Genomic DNA, 14557 nt, shown 5'->3' on the forward strand with positions numbered 1-14557 from the left:
AAAATGAAAAGTGGAAAAACAAAAAAAATTATTTTCTCCTAAACAGTGACAGATATTCGAAAGTTTGTCATGAAAATATAGGTTTTCGAACACGCTGAATCTATTGCGAGCAATTTCGAAAGGCTATCTGCCTTCGTTTAGATTTTCATCTTGGAAATGGCATTTTTCAAAAATTGCAAATTTCAATCTGCGATATCTCCTGTTATATTTGTCTGATTCAATTGGGATTTCCAGTTTTATAATCAGCATTGCCAAGGCTTCCACCCAAGCATAAAAACTCCATTTCGAAAATCTCGATTTTTTGGGTCAAAAATGAGCAAGGGGTTAGACCCCCCTAAAATGGCCTATTTGCTACTCTATCTGAAAATCTGGATGTTCTATTACTGTCTTAGGATATGGAGTGCATAGAATATGTTTTGAAGATTCTAGAAAACCAAACAGTTGATGATTTAATAGAGAATTGTAGTCCGGAGAGCTCTTCGAAGTCAACTCGAAAATGAAAAGTGGAAAAACAAAAAAAATTATTTTCTCCTAAACAGTGTCAGATATTCGAAAGAATGACATGAAAATACAGGTTTTCGAACACGCTGAATCTATTGCGAGCAATTTCGAAAGGCTATCTGCCTTCGTTTAGATTTTCATCTTGGAAATGGCATTTTTCAAAAATTGCAAATTTCAATCTGCGATATCTCCAGTGATATTTGTCAGATCCAAATAAGATTTCCGGTTCTATAATCAGCGTTGTCATTCTCTCACCAGAGAACAAAAACTCGTTGTCGAGAATCTCGATATTCTGGGCCAAAAATGAGCAAGGGGTTAAACCCTCTAAAATGACCTATTTTCTAATCTGTCTGAAAATTAGGATGTTCTATTGATGTCTTAGGATATGAAGTGCATAGAATTTGTTGAAGATTCTAGAAAACCAAACAGTTGATGATTCAATAGAGAATTACTCTCCAGAAAGCTCTTCGAAATGAACTCGAAAATGAAAAGTGGAAAAACAAAAAAAATTCTCCTAAACTGGGCCAGATATTTGAAATTTTAGCATGAAGATATAGGTTTTCGAACACGCTGAATCTATTGCGAGCAATTTCGAAAGCATATTCTCCATCTTGGAAATGGCATTTTTCAAAAATTGCGAATTTCACTTGAGAATTCGTCAAGATCGAACGGTTATGCCGAGATGGATTAAATTCTCAGATTTATCACTTTCTGATTGTCAATTCGAAATCATTTTATGTGATCAATAGACTCTTCATCTATGCAATTTGGAATATCCTTCGAATAGTTATTGCATCTACCCATCTTCGTCAATTGTTTCTATACATAAACCTCGAATTCATTAGTGGGGTGAAAATTACTGTACTGTCAAAGTGAATTGTGGACCACCACACCTCATGGTTATTATATGGGAACTTCTTGTTGGAAAGAATACCCATTACTGCCGTATACAAACATAGTCCTATCAATTTCAATTGATTCTGATCATCGTTAAAATCCTCATTCGACTCCCCAAAAAAGAGCAATTAGGACTGGATGGAAGGAATGGTCAGAGAGTGAACAATGTGATAAAACCGTCAAAATGAGAAGAAAAGAAGGAATGCAAAGACCTCAAGCGGACGATTGCTCATTAGAGTTGAGTGCCGACCACCTGGGTGGGAGAATACTTGATGCGAAAAAATGTGAACAATTTCTTTAGTCTGTCAATTAAATCCTTAAATCAAGGCAGAATACGATCCACCGAGAACACTACAGGTAATGTCCCCAGTAAATACCTACTTCTTCGAATTAAGCAATGAAGCTTCTTCATTTCATTGTGTTTTCACCAGAGTTGGTGTTTTCAATGAAACTTAATTTCAATCAGTGGACATTGTTTCGCAGCTCTTCGCTAGTTTGAATTTTTTTTATTTCCAATGGAAGAATCCGTTCTACCAGAATTGTTTCTACTCGGAAATGGATGAGATATCGATGGAAGGTGGAGCTCATTTATACCCAAGCCAAAAAGCTTTCTAGAACACTTAATAAGACACAAAGCTACCTTATCTCATAAATTAAAAAACAACATACAACATTGGCCATAGTTTTCAATCAATCCATAAAATTACAATTTGGAAAATGTGCAATTGTGAAAAGCTGATGGTAAATTGTCTCAGAACCTATCATGCCTACCTCAATGAACCATTTGACGTTTCATAAACCAAACACAGTTCAGGAGTTATATTCCCCATTCCTGTTTCGAGAATAAGTCAATATAAATAGTAATACGAAACCAAGTGGTAGTAGGTGTGATCTTGAACAACCTACACAGTGGTATAAAAAATATTGATTTAGTTTTCATGAAAGCTGCTTATGAAACAAAGAGCTCCAAGCAGTCTAAACAAACACGCCGTCTTGTAGAGAAAGCCTTACATAAATTTTTACTTATTCTTTTTGCCGGCCAGATATAAACAATGCATGAGTGGGATGACTCATTGAAAATACACCGAAGAAAATCAAAACAGACATTGGGTGGATATTGAATCACCACTCTGTTACCAATTCATTTCGTCGAATGAATCGGATATAAAATCTTATTATTTCACTTTTTTTTGTGCTTAAACCGTTTTCAAACCCTCCGTCTACAACTATGATTTACAAATTTGTAATTATTTTACGAGTAAAGATTCCGTAAGCGAAGAAGTAGTCAATTCATTTGCATCCTCTTTAGTACAAAAAACACTGAAATAGACTGATGTCAATGGTTGAAAATCAAGAATGATTATCTATCTTGAATATCGAAAAAATTAAACGTAACCGTTTTTTTCTTGTTGGAGTGTGAAATTCCATCAGAGCTTTTACAGGATTTTCATATGTCGTTAATGACCTAACTGTCTTTGCACGGTCTATATAAAGCATCGAGATAGAATAGAGAGGAGACGCTATGAGATTCAATAGTGCTAGAAAAAAACGGTACCACTAGGCGTGGCTAAGTCTGGGACCAATATGGCGGATAGAACAGGGTCGGATTAAGTAAACTTTCAAGGAGATGATTGTATAGGTATATTCATGAAAGTGAGCACACAAACAAAGTTTTTACTCGGTTTTTGCGAAATCTGAATAAAATTTGACAGTTTTTACTAGTTTATACCCAGATGAACAAAAGGGAAACAATATAGATTTGTGAAAGTAAATGATTTATTGGCCTTTAAACAAAATAATTTCATTATTATAGTGCCTCATACAAATTTTTTCATTTCGCTTTCTTTTCATTAAATATGTCCTTCTTACAATAATATATTTATAAACAACGCTTTCAATTAATAAATATCTGTGACCAGTACAGATTGGTTTGAACTATGTTCAACTAAATCTAAGAATACATTTGTATTGGTGAATTCTCTGAGTATTCTATTGGTCAAAACATCCAAACAACATCTTTAGATGGATATTGAGAGTAATTTTCTTTTCCTGGGAGAATTCTCTATAAGAGAGCTCATTTGATTTTAAATTCTTGGTAAATCGTCAGTTTTTTATGGACTAGTTTCATAAATTGGTAGAGCGTCAATAATCTCCGTTTGGTGTGAAATCACAATATCAGAAAGAATTAAGTATATTCTTATACAAAAGTTTATCTAGCCGTTACAAAATAAGGTAAAATTCCTCATTTTTTCTTGCTTTCAGGCTTCGGGAAAAATTAAAATTTCACAACATCAAATTACTTTCTCAAAATCAATCATCATATAAACGTGTAGGTATTTTTCATACCTACCTCATATAACCGCATTTCGTCACAAACGAACTAAGCTTTGTGATGTCCGATCAAAACATTCTGCTGTAAAATGTTTGGAACAGAACACCTCATAATTCGAAGATTGCCAGATTCCTCGTTTAACAAATTTCACACAAGATATACGTCTCAGTGGGTCTTTAGGAAATCTGTTAAAATAAAGTTAATCGAATATCAAATATTTTCTTCAGACGATAATAATATACCTTACTATCAGATTATCAAGATAGAAATGAAAGAATTACGAATACGGATCTGTTTATTACTCATTCTCATCTATGAAATGTTATTCCTCTGATTTTCTTTTTATCTACCTCGTCTCTGCTGGAACAACTACGTAGAGAACATGACACCATTTTATTGTCCAATATAAATCGGGAAAATGAACGCAACTTTGTCAATATGACCAGAATTGAACTCTGAAAAACGCAAAACTGACAGAAGATTCATGAATGTCAGAGTCTCGTACCAATATGGCGGATCTGATACCATTTTAGTCGAATGATGACTTCTCTCTATTATTCTATCTCGATGATATAAAGTGAAATATTTATGACCTTCAGAATGGTAATTTTCTGTTTTATAGTTTTTCGGATATTTCCAAATATTTATTGCGCCATCAAAAGTTTATTACTTATATTAATTACCATACTAAACTATATACACTGGCATAAGCGAATTAAAATTTATGTAGCGATCACATGGCACTAGCCTTCATAGGAGTATACGAATCGTGGATTCCACAGATGGATGTTGTATCCACTTCGTTTGAGCTACTGTATTTGAATAACACCATGAAATATTTTATATTTGACCGGGTTAGTTGATTCTGGGAAAAGAGAATATCTGGCTATTACTTCCCTCAGTTTAGATAAGGCGAAAAGATTAAGGCATGTAGTAGTGCATTGGTTTTGTACTCGAATACTGAGGAGATCTGTAGATACCTGATTGAAAAAAACGTTAATTTTATGTCATCGGTCATAAATTCTCCTGACTTTTAGTTCATTCTGATCCATTATGAAATACATATACAAATTCTCATTCTATTGCATAAGCTTTTGAATTCGAATGTCCTGTAGAGAATGGCCAGAGAGATCTCCAGATCCTATTCATTTGGACTTTTTCGTGAGGTTATTTCAGTGATCATACAATACAATACAATGTAGCATTTTGTCCTTTTCAAGATGAGGTTGAGTTGAACATTTCGTTAACCTGTAGAAATTTCCAAACTTTTCTTCATTATATTGAAACCCAACATATACCTATTTATATATAGAAATCAACTATGGAAACAGATCACAATTCTTTTGAAACCGCCAACCTGACGTTTCAGGGGATAAGCTTTCTGAAGTTTTAGTGATGAAGGACAACCCAATAATTGTCCTGTAAATATCAGACAATAAATATACGAAACGTAGACTTCATTCAACTGGGTTCAATTTCTCCCAATTAAAGTCCAATATATCCAAGGTTTCACCAGCATTGACGAAGAAGGAATGGACATGAACCACCCTACCAGTTTCTGGATAATGAGAAACATCCTCTACCTCCGAAAAAATAAACTTATTAATTGCTCTTCATGTCAGTGATAACTTCGTTGAGAAATAAGAAAAACATTCAGAACTGATCCATTCAAAAATGTAATTAGTGGAAATTGAATGAAGCTTCATTGTATATAATTAAATCAGCAATGAGTTCCTTTCAGGTAGCTGGCAACCAGACGTCCGAAGAACAACGATAAAATTCCTTGCAGCAGATAAAACTTATGCAAGAGCAATAAAAACGATATTTAGTTGTCGGGTTCTCAAACGAACGAAGAAAACGAGAAATGAAACGAAGTATTCCATGAATTTTTTTCCACAAAAAATAAATATTTTTTCTCACATCTGATCGGGGAATAGTTGGTATCTCATTTTTATTTGCAAATGTCAACTATGCAATAATTATCGACATTAGAGAGAACTCTCTAGTTCGAAAGAAAATAGATTCCGAAGATATTCATCTGACAACGTTAATAGCGAATTCTTCAATTCTGTAATGATGATTATACCTAACAAAAAACACTATTTGTTGCAATCGAGCAATATCATTTTATATAATGCATAAAGGGGTAAACGTCGGCAAAACTATAAATGTTTATTGCTCTGAATGATTTGTTCGTTGTTGATTTCTGAAAAACAGCCCCATTCGAAAAATAGAGGGCGAAAAAATGAGAAAACTAGAAGACCTGGGTTCGAAAAAGATTCATCGAATAAATGAAAAACTATATTCCGAAATTCATTTCATTCGATAAAACCGTTTGTGAGGTAGAACTAAAAATAATTTTTTTTAAGGTTTTTCAGAGACTGTATCTTTCAAATCGAGGCGATTAGGAAAAAATGGTGAAGGAAAAAAGTGTTTCTTTTGACCCCAAGAATCTACTGTTAAAACATTTGTACGAGTCAAAGAATCACCTGTATGTATTCTTAAAACAGTTCTGAGAATAACCCTTTGAGGTTTTGTTTACCACACACCCTGTGTTATACGGAGTACTGAGTGTCGCCACTGAAAAACTTCATTGATGTAGCTTACCAACTTTTTTCAAAACCCTTTCAAAGGCTATTTAGGCAGAGAAGACATATTTTCATTAAAACATTCTGCAAATTTTGCGATCTTATCTTTCGTGGACCACGCTGTATATAAGGATGCAAATAATTACCAGAAATCCGATGTGTGTCGTCTACCAAGAAATCAATAAAGGTGGCTTTCAAGAATTCGCAAGATTAACCCACATCAGTTATATATACATAATCAAAGCAAGTTCTCAGAAAATTTTACTCACCGATCCTTGTGTAGTTAGCAAAAGTTACACTCAATCCGAGAATAAATATTATTGCACTTGTTCCAAGCTGTCGGGGTGCTTTGATTAATACCATAACTACCTGCAAAAATACAAAGTTTATTATCTCTTTGGATTGGATCAACAAACAGAATGAGTTATGTTTATATTCGATGTAATAGATATTGTAAAGGATCCACACACTACGGGATGAATATTTAATTGGTAGGATTTTTCATGTACATTATTTCGTCAATATTGGGTTTGATTTCTCCCAATTATAAGGTCCAATATAGCCACGACTTCATCAATATTGAATATTTAATAGAGAAATGTTTATAGTGATTTACTTGCTATTCGTCAAACAGATCTTTATACGTATTTCACCTTCATAGATCTAAGGATACTCATGATTCAGTTGAAACAATAATCAATTGTTGAAAATTGAAAATGAACAATATTTCTGATGAGTGTTTTAGAACCAAAAAAACAATGTAATACCTAACAAACTATGTATTACCTAATAGAATAAATTTTACGAAGTGTTTCTGGTTGAAGAGGAAAATGAAAATGGTACTACTCACACCCTTTCATGTTATGAATGTACCATCCATGACCAAAATCAAACTTGAATGGTCTTAGTTTTCCCGGTGAGTGTGTGAACCCTTAATGTTCTACATGAGGAGCAGCACTCATCCCAATCCGATACAGATGTTCCCTCTAATTTTCAATAAATATTAGCTAACAAACATTCGAATCCTCCGACTCTTACATATTGAAAAAATTTATGGGTCAGACGATTGAATTAGATAAATGTTGAATATACCTAGACTAGATACATAAATATTTGGGTTTCAGCTCAAGGTTCCTTGATTCTTTTTTATAACCGCGGGGCATGCAGTCTAGAAGATACTCATTGAGAAAATTGGTCAGCAGGAACAAAATTGTTGAGGTTGAGAAATTTGGATTTATATTTGCTCCCTCGAAAGACATAGAAAGATAATTTCGCAATATTTCTACCTCTTTTTGAATAGAAACAGAGATATTAAGGGTGTGACAAATTGATACATTATTCTTAAATATATATACAGGGTGAGTCTTTGACTCGCACGAACTGTGGATTCTTGAAAGAAGAAACTCTTTTTCCTCACCATTTTTTCCGAATCAGCTAGGTTTGAAAGATACAGGCTCACGAAAAACCATAAAAAAATGTTATGTTTATCTCACTGACAGTTTTATAGAATGGAATATAGTTTTTCATTTATTTGATTCGAACAAAAGATATCATCCACGTGTTCCAGTTTCCTCATTATGACCATTACGTACCATAAAAATACCAAAACTTCAAAGAACCCAACTCTTGAAAGTAAGATAACTTGAGATGGCTATATCTTTTTATAAGGGACGAATCAGAAAAAATGGTATGGGAAAAATGTGTTTATTTTGACCTTAAGAATCTCCTGTTGAAATGTTTGTACGAGTCAAAAACTCATCCTGTATAATATCAAGGAAGTAGCTCATGATGGAATCGTCGTGATTTTCAGCGGTTTGTCAACAAATTTTTTTCTCATTTTTGAGACGATACAGTATTGTATATGAGAACTGTATTGCATTTCATGTTACTGAGAATATTGTTCCTCCAAGCGCAGCATGCTGAACGGAAATACCATACCATTTGGCACATTCGCTCAAGACAACTGAACAAACACAGATCGAAATCTACAATTACACCATTCTCTCTAACCGAAATTCAACTAACACATACCTGCCAGGTACAGCCAGAATCCTATTGTATTAGTTCAAATAATTAGCGATCTCTTCAATTGAAAACACTGTAAAACGTCGACAAATACCAGTCTGTATCCGTAATGAAATATCAATATTTGTCCATAATGCTTTTCCGCAAGTAAGCATCATCTATTGGTGTATTTTCTAAGAATTGTTACTCGACAGGTTTCTCAAAACCTATTCGCAACAATGGAGTATATTTGAATTCGAAAGATGAAGGAGTCTGAAAACTTGAATATACGAAGAGAATTAATTTGATGTTTACCCAGACATTGTGAAGGCCACAAGGAAGACATTCAAATATTCCATGAAATAGGAGAGTGAAAGAATACGATATTTTCTGATTGCAATAATTGATTATTGAAAAATAACAGTTGAGAACGCTCATGCAAGCGCCGAACATCAAGTGGTGCTAGTAGTCGGAGACAAGCAAGGTACGATAAGTTATCGAATATCGCCCTAATTTCATTGAAACTCAAGCCTTTTCTGGGGAGTGCAAATATTCAGGTATCACAACTGGAAAACACACATTGACAAAAGTCTTTCAAGGGTTACATTAGGGTATGTGAAAGGCTCTTTGGAAAGATCTGGAGACTACAAGACCTAGAATGTGACTCTGGGGCGATTTTACTCCCTACTCAACTATGTGTCCTTAGTGTGGTGCACGAAAGAAAATTGGAGAGGTCACAACACGCAGCCAGAAATTGCTACGCCTTGCTAGCTGCACAATTCCTGCAGCATCGCTGGAGGTCATACTCAACCTAGCTCCCTTGTATTCACATGTCAGGAAATACAGCCTGTGAGATGCTTTAAGAATATTCTCATGCGGAAAGCACTTACCTGGAATCTGAGGAAACATATACGTGGATTTTGAACCAAATGGACTCATACTTTTTGGCAAAACCTTCTGACGCAATGCCAAGCATAGTTTATTTCTAAGCACCCTTTAAAACGGACATTCGTAAGTGGCAAACTGCTCAAAGCAACTAAACAAAAAATTTATCCATATGGTATACTCGAAGAAGAACACATCAGCATGGGAAAAGACAGCCCAATAACATGAATTCTCTGGAATCCAATCGCCAAAACTTTCTGCTGGCATGGGAATACCATAACACTGTAAAGCAACTGGCTAGATACATTGAAATGAGTCGATTCATCTATGGGCTTCGAGAGAATGAAAGAGGTGATGAAATTGCAAACTGTTCATGAAAGGTTAAAACTGTTGGATGTGAATACCACTGTGGTCTTGAAAAAACACCATTTTAGGACTGTTATTCAGTGGGCTAGTCAGCAAATGAAATTTGTAGGCTCAGAACTTGGGTAAGATAGCTCTCTTGATTCTAACTAACTGACCACGAAAGCTCCTTGGAGGATTGCTAGGTTTATGAGAGGGATTGAAACTGATTAGCTAGGAAACAAACAAGAACAATAGATCAACTTGATAGTGATAGCACTCCTGATAGGCTGAACTTTGGCTAACCAACCAGAAAAAGCTTCTTCTATTTCCTCCTGGAGACAAACTGACACTGAATAATGAATAATGTTCACAAAAACCTTCTCTTTCTGTTGCAAATCAAGATTCAGGAGAGTTGAAAATAAACAAATTCCAGGATATGTTTTAGGCCATTCCTGGTGGTGTTTTCATTTCATTTCGTCCTGGATAACACAAACTTCGTACTGTAACAATGCATTGTATTATGGTTCCTAATTCTAAAGGCGTGTAAGGTTTCCCTCCCATTTCCCAGAAAACGCAATTTGCATTTAATCGATCCCATCAGAAAGCTCAAGAATAGAATGTGAATATCGGTACCGTAGACTAAATACAAGATGATTTATCTCCGTTGAATCTCTGCGATCGGATTGAGATGCTGTCGTTAATAGAAAATGAGATCGAATTAATTCGAATGCTCTCATTGCATATATTTTCTGAATCAGTTATTGCGACTTCAAAATAATAATAAATCCAACAACAAGTCAGAATAAATTTCCTCGATGTCCTCTGTGTGACTAATAGGTTGAAATGGTGTAACGAAGGGAAGGGAGAGAAAGGAAACAGGCCAGGACTGAAAATTTTCGCAGATGTTGACTTTCTTCACATGGTCGAATCAGAATTGAAAAGTATCTGAGCTTCAACTAAGAATTCGTTTCGCATTTCATATTCTAGCGCTTTGATTCAAATCACAGTTCTTGTCGTTTAAAAAAGAAAACTCCAAGGCTATTAGATCAGGAAATCATCTTCACTCAGATGAATTCGTAAAAGTCCGAGTTACCAACATGAAAAACCAACCATAATTTATTTGTCAAAAGGAATATTATTGACTGTCATTGATATTTCTTCCTTTTTCATCATTGATTGATTTAGATCATTTCAGTAGACTATGTAATTTCGATGGTTGATAACCTTTGCTTGAACGTAATGCTTAGGTTCCACCATAACATTTTTTGATTATCTTTCAAATCTGTTAGAACTATCAAAGTTTATTAGGGTTTCAAATGTTGCAAAAATCCGGAATTTTTCTCCACTCACAAAAAATGCTATCTATATGTCGAAAAACATTTTGTTCAAATTCTGCGAATTCTAAAAGTGTACTTTTATTCTTTTTCACGGTTTAACCTCACTAGCAATCTTCTATACTCAAAATCGTTTATTCCTCTAATTCATATTCCTCCAGCAAAACATATTTTCGGGTCCAGATTTATCCTCTACCTGATATTTAATGATCAAGAATATCATTCAAGCTCCTCAACACCTGAACATCAATATTCAAGTCACATAACTTTGATGGGAATTAATTAGGGAAAATGTAGTATTACAATGATATCTTAGCACCAACTTAATCAAACATAATTAGTGAGGACAGTTACATTGGAACACCATTTAAATTCATCATTTCAATATCTCTATGCTCTATCATTAGTAAAAACTCGAATGTTACAGAAGTACCTATAATAAGTGTAATATTATTAGTGTGCTATTCGCCTTTCTAGATAGAGCTATAATAAAGTCAATTAATGGCGTATGTATGAGTTAAATCTCTTATGTGGATTCAATATCTGTTTTTTTTTGTTTTGCTGAGTACCGGCTCTATGAAGAAGCCGACAGTTTGCAGAGCAGATCATGATATCAGTGAATGAAACCTGAGATGTACAGGGTGGGCAAATTTCGATGTTTTAGCACTACAGTTTTTAAACCAGAGGAGATACACAAAATCCGATATCCCATTCTCGTTCTCTTTTTCTGAGAAACTAACAATAGTAGTAGTCATTTTCAGCTACCTTCTTTTGTTTTCGAGTTACAAGCAAAAAGTGGAAAAATGGCGATATCGAAATAAATTTATATCTCCGCTAATATTGATGATAGAGCTCTGAAATTTAAACATTATAGAGGCACTTTTTTACGTAGAATCCAGTGGCGTGCTCGCCTTTTTAGCACGATTTTTAATTACGAAGCTATGACCCAAAGTTATGTTTTTTTGAATGGGAACACTAGTTTTCTGTGCAATTTTTTGAAAGCTTAATTTTTACTGATTTCAAAAATATATAACATCATATGGTTTGTACCAATATGAATAATAGAAAATGGTAAAAAACCTTTTTTCTCAATATTTCTATGGTTTCAACTTTTGATGAGCATAGAAAAATATAGCATCGTATGATTACCAGTGTCTCTTTCTATAAGTCCTTTCATTATTTTAAAAATATATGAAATATACCTTGATTCAAATTTTGTAAAAATTGTTAAAAAGCATAGAAAGAATGACATTGCCGGAAGGAGACTGCTTTTGTTATAGGAAACTCTATTTTTCTGTGCTCGTCAAAAGTAAAAACCATAGAAATATTGGGAAAAAGTGTTTTTGACCATTTTCTATTATTTATATTGATACAAACCATATGGTGTTATATATTTTTGAAATCAGTAAAAATTAAGCTTTAAAAAAATTGCACAGAAAACTAGTGATCCCATTTAAAAAAGATAACTTTGGGTCATAGCTTTGTTATTAAAAATCCTGCTAAAAAGGCGAGCACGCCACTGGATTCTACGTAAAAAAGTGCCTGTATAATGATTCAATTTCAGAGCTCTATCATTAGTATTAGCGGAGATATAAATTTATTTCGATATCGCCATTTTTCCAATTTTTGCTTATAACTCGAAAACAAAAGAAAGTGGCCAAAAATCACTACTACTATTGTAAGTTTCTCAGAAAAAGAGAACGAGAATGGGGTATCAGATTTTGTCTATCTCCTCTGGTTTAAAAGCTGTAGTACTAAAACATCGAAATTTGCCCACCCTGTACATGTCTAAAGTATAATATTATTTACATACACTGCGAGTCTCCTACTTGAAATAAATTCAGTAACTCAAACTTGTAAATATACTAGTACAGGTTGTTTGATATTTTGAATTGCGCTTTTTGTGATTTGTATTATACAGCGTGTCCCAAACTTGGGATACGATAATTTTCTAACTTTTATGACTATTCTTATGATCATATCAAGTTACAGAGGCGTACCAAATATCAAATTCTTATTCCTCCTATTAGACGATAACATTTTAACTGTTTCTTCATAATTCTTATAACTGTGCCAATTGTTATTGCACCCTGTATTGATCTTGATAATGAATCCTCTCATCATTCGCTACTGTGCACAATTGTTCAGCCAACTTCCAAACTTGATCTAATCCACGATCATTCTACTCACGACTAGACCAATCACAAAGAAAAATACAACAACTTCAAGCATTCTTCTTTCCACCCTCCCAAAACAACGGAATTACCCACTCGACAACTTATCGAACCAATAAGGATCAGACAGTGAGATGGAGATGGGAAAAATCGTTGGAAAAACAATCGGACGGACTGGCAAGTGTTGTTTACTGCCCAAGTGGCTCAAAGTTTCAGCAAGAATAAATAATCCAGATCCATGAATGACCCCAATGTCAGAGCAACAATTCATAGATTAGATTGTTGGAAGCCGTGACCCGTAACAATAGACAATTTATCATCGGACTGTGAGGATTGCCTTACTACATGGGACAATCTCGTTAATGAAAAATTTAGATAACGACAGCAGATGAAATTTCTAGAAATACACGAAAACGATAGTCAAGCCTCATTTGGGAGGTATAGTTTCATCGGTTTGGCGATTTGAATGATTGATTGGATTGTTGGGGAGTCCCTTCATTCACTGATGTGCTTTTAATGATATTCGTTCTTGATTCCTCAAAATTCGACAATGTATATTATAATGCTCATAGTTGGGAGTCATGGGGAGAGCGAAAAAGCAGAAACGCGTTAAAATTAATCAGATTCTTTGAGAAAAAGTGACATTCTGCTTAAATTTTAAGAAAATTGCATAGAAAGTCAATTTTTCAGGGTCCAATTAGATAAACAGAATATCAGTATCGATGAAGGGGATGTCTTCCTCTCCTTCCTGCTATTTATGACTATTCTAATTCAAGTAAATCAACAGGAAACTGATGACGCCAAAAGAAACTTGTAACACGATTGTCCCAGACAGCACAAAAAAAAAATCTACTCTGACTAAAAGTAAGACAAAAGTATCTTAGCTTTATCCCTTTGTCTAGGTTATTAGTGATTACTAGAAAATGACTATGAACTTCAATTCGACAAGACCAAGAGAGGTCTACGAGGATATATTGAAAAATTCTCAGCCTAAAATAGAACGCCACAAAATTTCAATGTCAAAATATTTTATTATTCAACATGTTCTCCTCTTGATTCGATAAATTTATTACAGCGAACCTGCAACGTCTCTAGACCTTTCAAAAAAGCTTTTATTACCTCCTCGTTGCAAGAAAATTTACGAAATTTTAAACTTTTTTTCAGTTGAGGAAAGAGATGATTGTCGGATGGAGCCAAATCTGGTGAATAAGGGCAGTTTTCTAGTAATTCAAACCCTAAATCACGAATTTTTTGCATGGCAAAATGAGATTTGAGTGCAGGGACGTTGTCTCGCCTTTGGATAGATTTCCGCGTCTTTTCTCTTTAATTTTTTTCCGTAGAGTGGTCAGTAATGTCGAATAGTTATCTCCTTTTATGGTTCTACCCTTATCCAAAAAATTAATCATGATTACTCCATGGCAATCCCAAAAAACTGAAGCAAGAACTTTTCCAGCCGATTTTCGGACACGAAACTTCTTTGGTCTTGGAGAACCAGAG

General features: G+C 34.3%; 1 protein-coding gene across 2 annotated transcripts in view; it reads right to left on the minus strand.

Annotated features, from left to right (window-relative positions):
- Positions 1-14557, minus strand: part of LOC123313531 (BMP-binding endothelial regulator protein) — a 78288-nt gene that overhangs the window by 40270 nt on the left and 23461 nt on the right. For both annotated transcript variants that reach the window (XM_044898455.1, XM_044898454.1), the window contains exon 2: positions 6588-6687. In XM_044898455.1, coding sequence (XP_044754390.1) covers positions 6588-6681 — 94 coding nt within the window. In that variant the 5' untranslated portion in view covers positions 6682-6687. The remainder of the gene's footprint in view (positions 1-6587; positions 6688-14557) is intronic.

The sequence above is a fragment of the Coccinella septempunctata genome, chromosome 5 (assembly GCF_907165205.1).
Source record: "Coccinella septempunctata chromosome 5, icCocSept1.1, whole genome shotgun sequence".
In the NCBI taxonomy this organism is placed as follows: Eukaryota; Metazoa; Arthropoda; class Insecta; order Coleoptera; family Coccinellidae; genus Coccinella; species Coccinella septempunctata.